The 15,113-nt window shown below is 39.3% G+C and overlaps 1 protein-coding gene across 2 annotated transcripts in view; it reads left to right on the top strand.

Moving 5' to 3' along the window:
- Positions 1–15,113, top strand: part of CCDC30 (coiled-coil domain containing 30) — a 135,697-nt gene that overhangs the window by 1,299 nt on the left and 119,285 nt on the right. For both annotated transcript variants that reach the window (XM_070786725.1, XM_019958273.2), the window contains exons 2-3: positions 2,100–2,220; positions 9,069–9,256. In XM_070786725.1, the coding sequence (XP_070642826.1) occupies positions 2,100–2,220; positions 9,069–9,256 (309 nt within the window). The remainder of the gene's footprint in view (positions 1–2,099; positions 2,221–9,068; positions 9,257–15,113) is intronic.

Here is a 15,113-nt window from a genome sequence, read left to right as displayed (position 1 = left end):
TTTCTAGGGTGGTCATAACTTTCCTTCCAAGGGGTAAGCATCTTTTAATTTCATGGCTGCAGTCACCATCTGCAGTGATTTTGGAGCCCCAAAAAATAAAGTCTGACACTGTTTCCACTGTTTCCCCATCTATCATACCTGCCCTTATTTCTGGACCTGTTATATCCTAGAACCTCAGTACCAAGCCAGTAGAGGAGCATATAATGACACCTTTTGACACTTTAATCACTCTTTTTGATGTGTCCAGTACTGATAAACCTACATTCTTACATATAAGATACTTTATTTTTTTTACTCCAGGTACTTACATTTCCTTTAATAAAGTTGTTTCCAACTTCTCAAAATATAAAATAAAAACTCCAGTATAAGAACAAAATTGTATTTCTCTTCCTGGAAATACAAAGATAATAAAAAATAAGTAAAACAACTATCTTTAATGCTTTGCTGATCCAACATTGTCTTGCCTTGAAGGAATGGCTATTTACAGTGTATCTTTAAGTATTAAGTTCAATAGCAGTTAAACATCACTGTGATTTGATTAACAAGGGACATTTCATTGATTGCCTAATGTTTGGCTTTATATCCTGTTTGCTACCTAGGCAGACATCTTCTTTAGTTTTATAAAGTGCCATTTTGCTGTTTGATATTTCTTGAAAACCACACAAAAGAAAGAAAGGGAAAAAGAAAAAACTTTACTAAAGCAAATGAGCCACCTCAAGAAACATTTTTGACAAAGTCCTTGAGTGTACAACCAGCCTCTTCTGTTGGCCCAGTTAAGCTACTTTATTTAAATGAGCTAATAAATTCTCTCAGGTCACTTGCAGATCACTCTGTTGTGTTCTGACAGCTCAGCTCAGCTAACCTGTTGATTTTTAGAGGGCAGTCTGATTCCCAAACTCTTAAAGAAGAGTGCCATTAGCAGAGTAGACCATAAACTTTAACATTAGGCAGGTAAGGGTGAAAAATTGCCTCTGGCCCTGCCTCTCTTGTGTTACCTTGAGCAAGTTACTTCTTTGAGCATAAAATTTCTCATCTGTAGTTTGGGGCTGATAATAGCTCCTTAAAAAGGATTTGTGAGGTTTACACACAATGTGTATCAAACATTTCACATATGTTCTTGGCACCCACCAAGTATTTGATAAGAGTGTTATTACTAGAAATAGATAGTATTGTTCCTGCCATTTTAAAGAGAAGGAAACTGAGTCTTACCAGGAAATGATAAAGTTGGGCTGCAGTTCTGTGTTCTTTCTAGCTTTTTGTTCATATTCTGAGTAGTTGTCCCCAGAAGGCTTCAACACAATTCAGCAAAATGCAGTTCTTTGGTAGTCTGCTTCTCAGCAATTTGGTTTAGTAAGAGTGTGAAATCTGGCTCCTGCCTTTCTGTCTTGCTTAACAATGCAACTCCCTCAGCCTCTCTCAGCCTCCTCACTCACCTATAAAGGAGAAGATAACAGTGTCATAGGATTGTGGTGAAAACTCGGTATTTGATGTCCTTGAACAGAGTACCTGGAGCATGTAGTTTGCTTTCAGTCTATTATTATTAGCCACACAGAAGTACCTTTTGTGAAGCTGCCCTATTAATCAGAAACTATTTTTAAAGAATACCCAATAGTTTATTTTAATAAAGCTCCTATTAACATTTCATCATTTTTTAACCCAATTTTAATTTAAATTAATAGTTAATTAAAATAAGCAATTATTGTGAATGAAAAAAATTTCAGACATCGTAATCATGAGTTTTGCTTAAGAGTATAAATAATTATTGTGTAGCTATTTCTCTGTTCCTGAGTATCATGACAGTATTTCCTAAACCATAGTTAAGGAGACTTAATTTGAAACGTGAGTTGTTCATGGAAAAAAAATCAGAAATTGTGATTTTCCCAGAAATTTGTAGTGATGTGTCATCCTATCTGTGGGGAAACAGCATCTGATAATGTAACAATAGGAAGTTTAGGGAGAGACATCAAATACTGAGGCCACGCTTAAGCAAAGTTGAGTTTTCTTTTATTTCTCAGATTATAAACATTAATAGTATGGTGATCTCTTAATGACTCTTTCACTTAATAGTCTGGTAAGAAAATGTATTATTTTCTTCTTAGGAGGAAAACTATGCAAACCATGTCTGTGACTTACCAGAGGAAAAAGAAGCATTTTCTCATAGTTATGAAAAGGAAAACAAACAGCCTAGACATGAGTTTAAAGAGCTCCAACTCAAACCAGGTAATTTTTCCTTTTGTTAAAAAATGTAAATTTTTTCTTTAATAAGTAGAGATTGACAATTATAGAAAATTTGGAAAATGTATAAAAATAGAAAGAAGGAAAAAAATTACTACATACCCTCCACCTCAAGAAAAGTATTTGTAATGCTTCAGGTTTATTTTCTGCCTCTCTCTTTAAGGTATGTATTCTGAAATATTCTGAAATGTGTGTGAGAGAGTGCAGGATGCTTATTTTCTTTAATGTCAGTTACACCACTTACCGCACTAGGTCATCATGACCTGTGTCAGCTCTTCCGGGGCAGAGGTCACGTCCTAGTCTCCCTGGTTTCTGTGTTCTCGACACCTCCAACCTTGTAAAGTACCTAGCATGTTAAGGGCTCAGGAAATGTTTATTAAGTACTCCAAAGCTACAAAGGAAGACACAGACAGGACCCCTTTAAAATATTGTATTTTTTTTTAACTCCATAAGTTAGCTTTTATTATGATAGTCAGTGTTTATTTAGATTTCATTTCAGTTCAGTCACTGAGTTGTGTCCTATTCTTTGTGACCCCATGGACTGCAGCATGCCATGGGGTCATTTTACGCCAGTAAATATTTATATTTACCACACATTTATTATTTTCTTTGCTTAGCATTTTTCTTTCATTTCAGATATCCTATTTGGAATCATTTCCCAGTTTTTCATTTTAGAACTTTCTTTCACAAGGGTCCATGATGGACAGTTTTCTGTATTTTAAATCTCAGGTGCAGAGTGAATTGAGCTAATCGTAAGATGTAATTCATTTGTACTTTACTCTAGTTTCAATTTTTCTCCCCTTTTTTGTTTTCCATTGGATAACTTAGTTTTATTCTGCTGGCTCAAAAGCTTGCATTCTAGTTGTGTTCATATTCTGATTGCATTTTAGGAATTTTAAATTTTTCCTGACATTTTTAGTTTTTCTCAGCTGCAAGGTTGTTAAAGGCTCTAATCTGCCTTGCTGTAAGAAGCAAAAGCTCCTCTGTGGCCTGTTACTAGCATAAATTAATTAGCTCATGAAGGATTGGGAAATAGGGGAGTAATGTCACTACCGTGGGAGTTATATGTGGAAGTTCACGTATCATTTTCCCCAGCATATTAATGATTTGTATTCCCCCAGGATATTAATGATTTGGGTTCACCAACAAGCCATGTAGTTTATACCTAAAGCCTATTCATCCCACTTTGCTCTTCTGGGCTCTTTGGCCACATATTTTGCCTTGAAAGTGCTTATTGCAAAGATATTCCTAATCCTTTGCGTTTTGCCTTTATTTTACCCTGCAGGCTCAGCTCTTTCTTTATCTCATCTTTACAGCAAACCTGATTTTTAAAAAGAAGACAGAGTCCTATATTTGCTCTGTATATGTGTATGTGTGCTCAGTTGTAGTCTGACTCTTTGCTATTCTACAGACTCCAGCTGTCGGGCTCCTCTATCCATGAAATTTTCCAGCAAGAATACTGAAGTGGGAAGCCATTTCCTACTCTAGGGGATCTTCCCAACCCAGGGGTAGAACCCATGACTCCTGCATTGGCAGGCGGATTCTTTACCACTAGTGCCCCCTGGGAATTCCCTATACTTGTTATGTGGTTCAGTTGTTCAGTCATGTCCAACTCTTTACTACCCCATGGACTGCAGCCCGCCAGACTTCCCTGTCCTTCAATGTCTCCTGGAGTTTGCTCAAACTCATAGCCACTGAGTCAATGATGCCATCCAACCATTTCATCCTCTGTCACCCTCTTCTCCTCCTGCCTTCAGTCTTTCCTAGCATCAGGGTCTTTTCCACTGAATTGACTCTTCACATCAAGTGGCTAAAGCATTGGAACTTCAGCTTCAGCATCAGTCCTTCCAATGAATATTCAGGATTGATTTCCTTTAGGATTGACTGGTTTGATCTTCTTGCTGTCCAAGGGACTCTCAAGAGTCTTCTCTGGCACCACAGTTCAAAAAAATCAGTTCTTTGGCACTCAGCCTTGTTTATGATCCAACTTTCACATCTGTACATGACTACTAGAAAAACCATAGTTTTGGCTATGCCCTTGTTGACAAAGTGATGTGTCTGCTTTTTAATATAATGTCTAGGTTTGTCATAGTTTTTCTTCCAAGGAGCAAGCGCCTTATAATTTCATGGCTACAATCACCGTCTGCAGTGATTTTGCAGCCCAGGAAAATAAAGTCTGCCACTGTTTCCCCATCAATCTGCTATGAAGTGATGGGACCAGGTGCCATGATCTTAGTATTTTGAATATTGAGTTTTAAGCCAGCTTTTTCACTCTCCTCTCTCACCTTCATCAAGAGGCTCTTTAGTTCCTCTTTACTTTTGCCATTAGGGTGGTGTCATCTGCATATCTGAGATTATTGATATTTCTCCTGACAATCTTGATTCCAGGTTGTGCTTCATCCAGCCAAGCATTTCACATTATGTACTCTGCATATAAGTTAAATAAGCAGGGTGCCAATATACATCTTTGACGTACTCCTTTCCCAATTTGTAACCAGTCTATTGTTCTATGTCCAGTTCTAACTGTTGCTTCTTGACCTGCATACAGGTTTTTCAGAGACAGGTAAGGTGGTTTGGTATTCCCATCTGTTTAAGAACTTTCCACAGTTTGTTGTGATCCACCAAGTCAGAGGCTTTAGCATAGTCAATGAAGCAGAAGTAGATGTTTTTCTGGAATTCTCTTGCTTTTTCTATGATCCAACAGATGTTGGCAATTTGATCTCTGGTTCCTCTGCCTTTCCTCAATCCAGATTGTACATCTGGAAGTTCTTGGTTCATGTACTGTTGAAGCCTAGCTTGAAGGATTTTGAGCATTACCTTGCTAGCATGTGAAATGAGTGCAATTTTGCAGTAGTTTGAACATTCTTTGACATTGCCTTTCTTTGGGATTGGAATGAAAACTGACCTTTTCCATTCCTTTGACCACTGCTGAGTTTTCCAAATTTGCTGGCATATTGAGTGCAACACCCTAACAGCATCATTTTTTAGGATTGGAAACAGCTCGTTTGGCATTCTATCACCACCACTAGCTTTGTCTGTAGTAGTGCTTCCTAAGGCCCACTTGACTTCAGATTCCAGAATGTCTGGCTCTAGGTGAGTGATCACACCATCGTGGTTATCGGGTCATTAAGACCTTTGTATAGTTCTTTTGTGTATTCTTGCCACCTCCTCTTAATATCTTCTGTTTCTGTTAAGTCCATACCATTTTTGTCCTTTATTGTGCCTATGTTTGCATGAAATGTTCCCTAGGTATCTCTAGTTTTATTGAAGAGGTCTCTAATCTTTCCCATTCTATTTTCCTCTATTTCTTTACATTGTTTACTTATATTTGCTATAGTATTCCCTTAATTGTTTTAGGAATTTGACACATCTCTTTAATGAACCAATATAATTAGGATTCTCAGTGTTTTTTTATAGCATTAATTATGCAATGATAAAAGTTTTGAGTGCTCCAAGCCAACATTTTTCCATAAGCTACATTATTTTTAGTGAGCATTTTTGTGAAATACAGATCTGCTTGTTTATTTTAGGAACACATATGTCAATCACATCAGAAATGTGTCTGTGATTAAAGGATGTCTTTTGAAGGTGGAGCAAACATGATTTGATAATGGGTTTTTTGGAACCCTATACCAAGGTCTTCCTTTGGGGTTTCCCTTGTAGCTCAGTTGGTAAAGAATGTGCCTGCAATGCAGGAGACCTGGGTTCAATCCCTGGGTTGGGAAGATCCCCTGGAGAAGGAAATGGCAACCCATTCCAGTATTCTTGCCTGGAGAATTCCCATGAACAGAGAAGCCTGACAGGCAACTAAGCACAGCACAGCACATACCAAGGTCACAGATTTCATGTTGGGTGGGAGAAAAAGAGAGAAATTACTGGTGACCCCAAGCTCTTTGGCCTGAGCAGTTGGAATACTAGAGATCCTAACTACTCAGATGGGGTAGATGTGGGTGGTCCTATTTAGGGAAGACAGTAGAGAGTTTGCTCTTGGACATCTGCATTTGGATGTGAATATTAAACATCTGAGTGGAAAAGTCAAACAGGCAATTTTGTTTATGTCTGGAATGCATTATGAACTAGAGATGTAAATTTGGGAGTCATCAGATATAGCAGATACTTAAAGCCTTAGGATGGTAGGAGATACCCTAGGGAGTAAAAAGAAGAAGTTTCAGAGCTGGGCACTGGTGTGTTCCAGTGTTCAGAGGTTAGAAAGGTAAGAAGTCAGCAAAGGAGTCTGAGAAGGAGTGGCATGAAAGCTAAGAGGAAACTAGCAGAGTGTGGTGCCCAAGGAGAGAAATGAGGAAGGTGTTTTCAGAAAAGGAAATGAGCAATTGGGCCAAATACCATTAATAGGATATATGGAATGAGGACAGGAGATTGACCGCTGGATCTGGACACATGGAGCTCACTGTGATTTTGAGGAGAGCTGTTTCTGTGGAGCAGTGGATACAAAAGCCAATGAGTGAATTCAGGAAAGAATGGTAGGAGAGGGAGGGGACATGGCTATGGTTGATCCTTTCTTGAAGTTGTACAGCAAAGAGGAATGAAGAAATGGTGGAGGAGCTGGAGGGCGACATGAGTGTGAAGCAAAGTTTTTGTGGTTTTCATCACTTTTTTTTTTTAACTTTCTGTTTTTTAATTTTTCAGCCATGCTGTGTGCAGCATGCAAGATCTCTGTTTCCCACCCAGGGATCGAACCCACGCCCCCTGCATGGAAGCATGGAGTCCTAACCACTGGACCATTAGGGACGTCCCTATCACTGCTGTTTTTAATGGGAGATATTATACCATGTCTCTAAGATGAAAGCTCCATGAGACAGCAGAGATAAGAGTCAACCTCAGGAGCTTGTTTTTTTGAGAGGAGAAGGAATGAGATCCAGTGCACAAGGGGAGGGGCTGGCCTTAGGAACAAGGGTGGCTTGTTTAATCTCACAAGAAGGAAGAGTACCAGAGAGCTGGCAGATTTGGTAAGGGGAGCTCGTGGAAGTTCTTTTCAGAGTACTTCTCTTTTCTCAGTGAAATAAGAAGTCAGTTATTCAGCTGAGAGTGAGGATGGTAAGGAGGTATTAGAGATTTGATGAGAGAGAAAGATGAAATAATTGTCTAGGTCTCTAAAAAATGAGAGAGAAAGACAAGCAGGGGAATGCAGGAGGATTGCTGAGCAGCAGTAGGGGCCTACTCGAGGTTGGTTGATAGTCGTGAGTCTGAAATGAAACCAATCAGCACTGTCTGTGTAGTTTTCTTTACCTACATTCAGCTTCTGGAGTGCACTGGTGAAGTGTTGGCCTTAAACAAGTTGAAGTTTTGTCACCAAGTATAATGGAAGGAAAGGAGGCAAGAGAATTGTGAATATTTTCAGGGGAGTGATTGTAATGATGGGCTGTAGAATCTAAGCTGGGTAAGAGAAGAAATGAGAATAGGGATGGAATAAGGAACGCTGAAAAGTCTTCATAGTCAATGGATGCTGGTTTCCAGTATGGTCAAAAATTGTTGAAATTGAGCTCCTAGTACAAAGGGTTGGGAGGGATGACTGGAGAATAGAATGTTTGAAACTGAGGCTAGGGAGAGGCTATAGAAACTATACAGGCTAATGTCAGGGTCTAGGGTATTACTACGGAGTAGGTGACTGAGATGGGATAGAGGACTAGATTTCTGGAAGTTAGCTGGTAAAGGAACTGAAAGGACAGGCTCCTGGAATATAATCATTTACCTGAAAATTGAAATCGTCAAAAATTTTGGCAGGATTAGCTGAGTGACTGTGGACAAGTTTCTTAGTGCCTGAGCCCTCATCTCTTAAAAGTGATAATATGACTCCTACCTCACTGGATTAAATAAGATAAATTTATCTCAAATGCTTAGTATAATGCCTGCCACATTAGCAAACACTAGCTGAAACAACAGTACACTTTAAAAGTTCAGTTCAGTTCAGTTCAGTCGCTCAGTCGTGTCCGACTCTTTGCGACCCATGAACCACAGCACACCAGGCCTCCCTGTCCATCACCAACTCCCACAGTTCACCAAAACCCATGTCCATTGAGTCAGTGATGCCATCCAACCATCTCATCCTCTGTTGTCCCCTTCTCCTCCTGCCCTCAATCTTTGCCAGCATCAGGGTCTTTTCCAGTGAGTCAGCTCTTGGCATCAGGTGGCCAAAGTATTGGAGTTTGAGCTTCAACATCAGTCCTTCCAATGAACACCCAGGACTGATCTCCTTTAGGATGATGTAAGGACAATTTTAAACTTACACAGGTAGTAAGAATATCTAGAATACCAACCTAGACAGCATATTAAAAGGCAGAGATATTAGTAGTCACATATGGATATGAGAGTTGGACTATAAAGAAAGCTGAGTGCCAAAGAATTGATGCTTTTGAATTATGGTGTTGGAGAAGACTCTTGAGAGTCCCTTGTACTGCAAGGAGATCCAACCAGTCAATCCTAAAGGAAATCAGTCCTGAATATTCTTCGGAAGGACTGATGCTGAAGCTGAAACTCCAATACTTTGGCCACCTGATACAAAGAACTGATTCATGAAGAAGACCCTGATGCTGGGAAAGATTGAAGGTAGGAGGAGAAGGGGACAACAGAGGATGAGATGGTTGGATGGTATCACCGACTCAATGGACATGAGTTTGAGCAAGCTCCGGGAGTTGGTAATGGACAGGGAAGCCTGGCCTGCTGCAGTCCATGGGGTCGCAAAGAGTCTGAAACAACTGAGTGACTGAACTGAATTGAAGAATATCTACTGCTTTTGAGAACCTTTTCCCACTACTTTTTAGTTATTTGCCTGCATTTCTTGTAACAGTATTGTTTCTGTTATTTGTTTCTAACAGAAATGCAAACAAAGGAGGTTGAAATGTATCAAGAAGGCTTGTCTACAGTGGCTCTGAGCAGCCCATGTGAACAGATCACACACTTAATCATGGAAAGAAGTATACTCTTGAGGAAACTGGAACTTGGGAACCCCAAGCCAGAACCACAAAGATGTCTGAGCCATAACCTGAAGAAAGACTTTCCCCAGGTATTCCAAAATTGACTACAGAATTGAATAAGAAGCAGGCTAGTTGAAAAATGCGTGTGTTTATTTAACCTTTCATACATTAAAATATCAGGAAGCCAATTTTGATAGTGCTTAAGAATATAGACTTTAGGTTTGAATGGACCTGCTCTGCCCCTTCTGAGCAGTATGTCCTTGAATAACTTACTTAATTTTTGTGAGCCTCAGTGTCATAGTCTGTAAAATCTGGAAGCAACTCACCTACTCCACAAGATGATCATGAAAACGAAATGAAATTGCTTAATATATGTATAGCTCTAGAATGAAACCCCACATGTTAATTAGAATTGTTGTTATTGAGAACCTCCTGTGTGCCAGGCTTTGTGCTAGTAGATGTAGGAACAAGGTCAAATTAAACATGATCTTGGACTTGAAAGGAAAGAAAAATGAAAGAAATAAATGAAGCTAATGAAGGAAAGAAATAAACTAGTAGTTATAATTCAGTGTGGAAAGTTCTTTAGTAAACTGAGGCACAGAAGGCTAGGAGAACCTGGGGGAGAGGCTCAGTCAGGATGGATAGAAAAGGCTTCCAGAAGAGGTGGTATTGAGTAGCATTTTGAAAGCTGAGTAGGTGTGAGCTGGATGAAGAAGAAGGGAAAGGCATTTCTGGCAGAGGAGACAGTGTATAACACATACTGGTTCATGTGAGGCAATGCTGAGAAACACACCCGGGGATATTTTCAGAAACCACTTCATGGTGAGACTCATATGCTAAGCTAGAGAGTTTGGACTCAGCACCCAGCAGTGTTCCTGGAGCATACTAGAGGCATAAAAATATTTCAAATTGATTAATAACTGACTGCTGTAAAAGGTCTGGCGAGTCACTAAATGATTTTAAGAGAAGAGTGACATGCACACATGCACAGCATGATCTGATTCGTGTTTTAGAAAAATCACTCTGGCCATCGTGGAGAGATGGATTGGAAAGGGGCCAGATTGGAAGCTGGGGTTTCAGGAGATGTTAAATAATAATTAATTAAAGAATGAGAACCAAAAACAAGACTCAAAGTGTAAATGAAGAAGGGAAGATGAACTAAGGAGTTATGAAGGAGATGGAATCTATAAAACAAATTGAAGGTGAAGTCTTAGATGATTTTAAAGCTAAGATCATAGTTTACTTAGATCACTACTAAGTCATAGTTTTACAACTCATGGACAGAAAGAATTAAAACAGATACTATGAAGGATTTTGTTATTATAAAATGTAATTCATAACATTTCTGTCACATTCTGATTTATATTTTGTTTAAGCTAATGTTGTCATTTGCCTGAGCATAAAGTAATCAGTAGAGTCACTTTTTTGTAGAAATTGACAAGCTGATTCTAAAATGGATAAGGAAGGCAAAGGAACTAGAATAGCCCAAACAACTTTGAAAAAGAAGAACAAGTTGGAAGATACACTCTTCCCGCTTTCAAGACTTACCATAAAGCTGTAGTAATCAAGAATGTGTGGTATTGGTGTAAAGGTAGATATATAGATCAATGGAACAAAATAAAGACCCACACCTGTAGGGTAAATTGATTTTCAAAACAAACGGGAAGGTAATTTAATGGGGAAAAGATGTGCTTTCCCACAAACAGTGCTGGAACAATTGGATAGGCATAAGCAAAAAACAAACAGAAAAAACTCCCTCAACTCTACTGAGTCCCCTTCCCCACTGGTAAAGGAGGGAATCCCTACCCTAAATACTATGAGATAGTCAAACACATGACACCCAGCTTTGGACAGAGATGTGGTTCATAGTTAATCACAAAGACTTACAGCCCAGTGGAGGACACTGCCTGTCAGGCAAGGCCACAGGGGGCTGTATTCAGGAACGGAGTGAACTCACAGGACCCGTGGGAGACAGAGTTTGTGGTAACAGTAGGAGAGGTGCCCCTTTGTTCCTGTGGGAGGGTATGACTGGCTTGTTTAAAAAATTTCATGGGTTGGCCGCGGAATGACAGTCGTTAAATGGCTGAGGGCCAGGTAGACTATAGCTGTTCTGGCTGATAGGGGAATTAGCTGGGTCGGGAATCTTTCCTGTCAGATGGGGGTATATCTGGCAAAAGCAGGGGAATTCATGCATAGGCTTTTGGTGCACTGTGAGGTACAAGGGTGTGAAGGTAACACATGAAATTTAAGGCTTTATAATACCTTTATCCTATCCATATACAAGAATTAAGACGGTTCATAGATCATGTAGGAGATAAAATCTACAGAAGAAAATTTTAGTGACCTTGGGTTTGGAAAGATTTTTATCAGACAGGAAGAGCACAGGGTATGAAATTGGATTTTATCAAAATTCAGAATGTCGCTCTTCAAAAGACAGAAATAAAAGAGGAAGGCACAGACTGGGAGATAATTTTTTTTTAAAAATGTGTCCAACAAAATCTTTCTATCTAAATATATAAATAACTCTTATAATTCAATAATAATAACACATACAACCCAACTGAAAAATGGGCAAAAAATTTAAAAGCAACTGCACCAGAGAAGATATACAAATAGTAAATAAGCACATGAAATAATGCTTAAATTCATTTACTATTAGGAAAACACAAAAATCACAGTGAGTCACCACTGTCAATTTATCAATATCAATGAATGCCCAGAATTAAAGACTAACCATATCAAGTATTGTTGACAATGTGAAGCAACTGTAATCCTCATATTCTACTGATGTGAATATAAAATGATACTACCACTTTGAAAATTACTTAACATTGCCTTAAAAAATTAAACATGCAACTGTTACATTCCACTTCTAGGAATATACCAAGAGAAATGAAAGCATGTGGCCGTGTAAAGACTTACACATGTCACGGCAGCCTTCATTGTATAATCAACTCAAATGTTCATCAGCAGGTAAATGTATAGACCTATAGAATGGAATATTACTTTATAATAAAAAAGAAAAAATACAAAACAGATATATCTCAATTATCTGAGTGAAATAAGCCAGACCAAAAAGAGTACATAGTCTATGGTTCCATTTGTTTAAAGCAGTAGGAAATGCAAACTGGTATATAATAACAGAAACACATCAGTGGTTGTCTGAGGACAGTGTTGGGAAAGAATAAATTTAAGGAAGCATATGAAACTTTTGCCTGTGGTGGATATTTTCATTATCTTGATTGTGGTGTTGGTTTCATGAATGTATACATGTAACAAAAAATTGTACACTGTAAATATGTTCAGTTTGTTGTATATTGATTATACCTTTAAAAAACTTTAAAAAAAATTTTTGCAAAGATCTTATTATTATGAACTGTAGCCTGTAAAAATTTCATTGCCTCCCTAGTTATATTTTACATACACTAATGTTAGAGAAGGAAATGGCAACCCACTCCAGTACTCTCGCCTGGAAAATCCCATGGATGGAGGAGCCTGGTAGGCTACAGTTCATGGGATCACAAAGAGTTGGATACGACTGAGTGACTTCACTTTCAATGTTGAACTAACCTGTGCATAAAGTAGATGAGAGAATCATACCTACCAAAATGGGACCACATATGATGACTTGAAACCCCAAGAAGTTTTGCAAGGCCTGATCTACATATGAACTACATTTTATTTAACATTAGTTTTTATTTTTTTATTGGCTTTTTAACTTAATATAGGCACATAGTAAAAAAGGATTCAAGCACTATAAAATAGAATGAAAAATGAGTTATCTTCTCACCTCAAATCCTCAGTTCCATACTGCTAAGCAACTACTGCCAACAATTTTTTAATCTATCTTTCCAAAAAAATTTCCATTCTCTTAAAATTCAAATTATATTCCATTATGCCTATTGTTTTCAGTTTCTGTAATAGCATGTAGAGATTTTCCTTTGTCTTTTTGATAACATATATCCTTTAAATGGCTTAAAGCTCAACATTCAGAAAACTAAGATCATGGCATCTGGTCCCATCACTTCATGGGAAATACATGGAGAAACAGTGGAAACAGTGTCAGACTTTCTTTTTTTGGGCTCCAAAATCACTGCAGATGGTGATTGCAGCCATGAAATTAAAAGTTGCTTACTCCTTGGAAGGAAAGTTATGACCAACCTAGATGACATATTCAAAAGCAGAGACATTACTTTGCCAACAAAGGCCCGTCTCATCAAGGCTATGGTTTTTCCAGTGGTCATGTATGGATGGGAGAGTTGGACTGTGAACAAAGCTGAGCGCCGAAGAATTGATGCTTTTGAACTGTGGTGTTGGAGAAGACTCTTGAGAGTCCCTTGGACTGCAAGGAGATCCAACCAGTCCATCCTAAAGGAGATCAGTCCTGGGTGTTCTTTGGAAGGACTGATGCTAAAGATGAAACTCCAATACTTTGGCCACCTCATGCGAAGAGTTGACTCATTGGAAAAGACTCTGATGCTGGGAGGGATTGGGGACAGGAGGAGAAGGGGACAACAAAGGATGAGATGGCTGTATGGGATCACTGACTTGCTGGACATGAGTTTGAGTGAACTCCGTGAGTTGGTGATGGATAGGGAGGCCTGACGTGCTGCAATTCATGGGGTTGCAGAGTCGGACATGAATGAGCGACTCAACTGAACTGAACTGATCCTTTAAATGGATGTATCAGAATTTGTTTAACCACTTTATTGTTGCATGGGGCAGAGGACCAAGAGATGACTTTTAATGCCAGGAATAATCAAAGTTTTTTTTTTAATATTTTACTGTGGAATATGACAGAATATGTGCAGAAAAAAGATAACGCTGTAAAAATACAGTTTGACAAATAGTTACTGAATAAACACCTATGTAACCACTGGTTCTGTTAGGAATACAACATTGCCAACTGCCTCAGTTCAGTTCAGTTTAGTCGCTCAGTCGTGTCCGACTCTTTACGACCCCATGAATCGCAGCATGCCAGGCCTCCCTGTCCATTACCAACTCCCGCAGTTCACCCAAACTCATGTCCATTGAGTCGGTGATGCCATCCAACCACCTTATCCTCAATCGTCCCCTTCTCCTCCTGCCCCCAATCCCTCCCAGCATCAGGGTCTTTTCCAATGAGTCAACTCTTCTCATGAGGTGGCCCAAGTATTGGAGTTTCATCTTTAGCATCAGTCCTTCCAAAGAACACCCAGGACTGATCTCCTTTAGGATGGACTGGTTGGATCTCCTTGCAGTCCAAGGGACTCTCAAGAGTCTTCTCCAACACCACAGTTCAAAAGCATCAATTCTTCGGCACTCAGCTTTCCTCACAGTCCAACTCTCACATCCATACATGACCACAGGAAAAACCATAGCCTTGGCTATACGGACCTTTGTTAGCAAAGTAATATCTGCTTTTGAATATGCTGTCTAGGTTGGTCATAACTTTCCTTCCAAGGAGTAAGTGTCTTTTAATTTCATGGCTGCAATCACCATCTGCAGTGATCTTGGAGCCCAAAAAAAGAAAGTCTGACACTGTTTCCACTGTTTCCCCATCTATTTCCCATGAAGTGATGGGACCAGATGCCATGATCTTTGTTTTCTGAATGTTGAGCTTTAAGCCAACTTTTTCACTCTCCTCTTTCACTTTCATCAAGAGGCTTTTTAGTTCCTCTTCACTTTCTGCCATTGGAGAAGGTGATGGCACCCCACTCCAGTACTCTTGCCTGGAAAATCCCATGGACAGAGGAGCCTTGTAGGCTGTAGTCCATGGGGTCGAGAAGAGTCGGACACGACTGAGTGACTTCACTTTCACTTTTCACTTTCATGCATTGGAGAAGGAAATGGCAACCCACTCCAGTGTTCTTGCCTAGAGAATCCCAGGAGCCTGGTGGGCTGCTGTCTATGGAGTCACATAGAGTCGGACACGGCTGATGTGACTTAGCAGCAGCAGCACTTTCT

Source organism: Bos indicus, chromosome 3 (genome assembly GCF_029378745.1).
Source record: "Bos indicus isolate NIAB-ARS_2022 breed Sahiwal x Tharparkar chromosome 3, NIAB-ARS_B.indTharparkar_mat_pri_1.0, whole genome shotgun sequence".
Lineage (NCBI taxonomy): Eukaryota > Metazoa > Chordata > Mammalia > Artiodactyla > Bovidae > Bos > Bos indicus.
The sequence above is the reverse complement of the archived record's forward strand: the minus strand, read 5'-3'. Positions and strand labels throughout refer to the sequence as shown.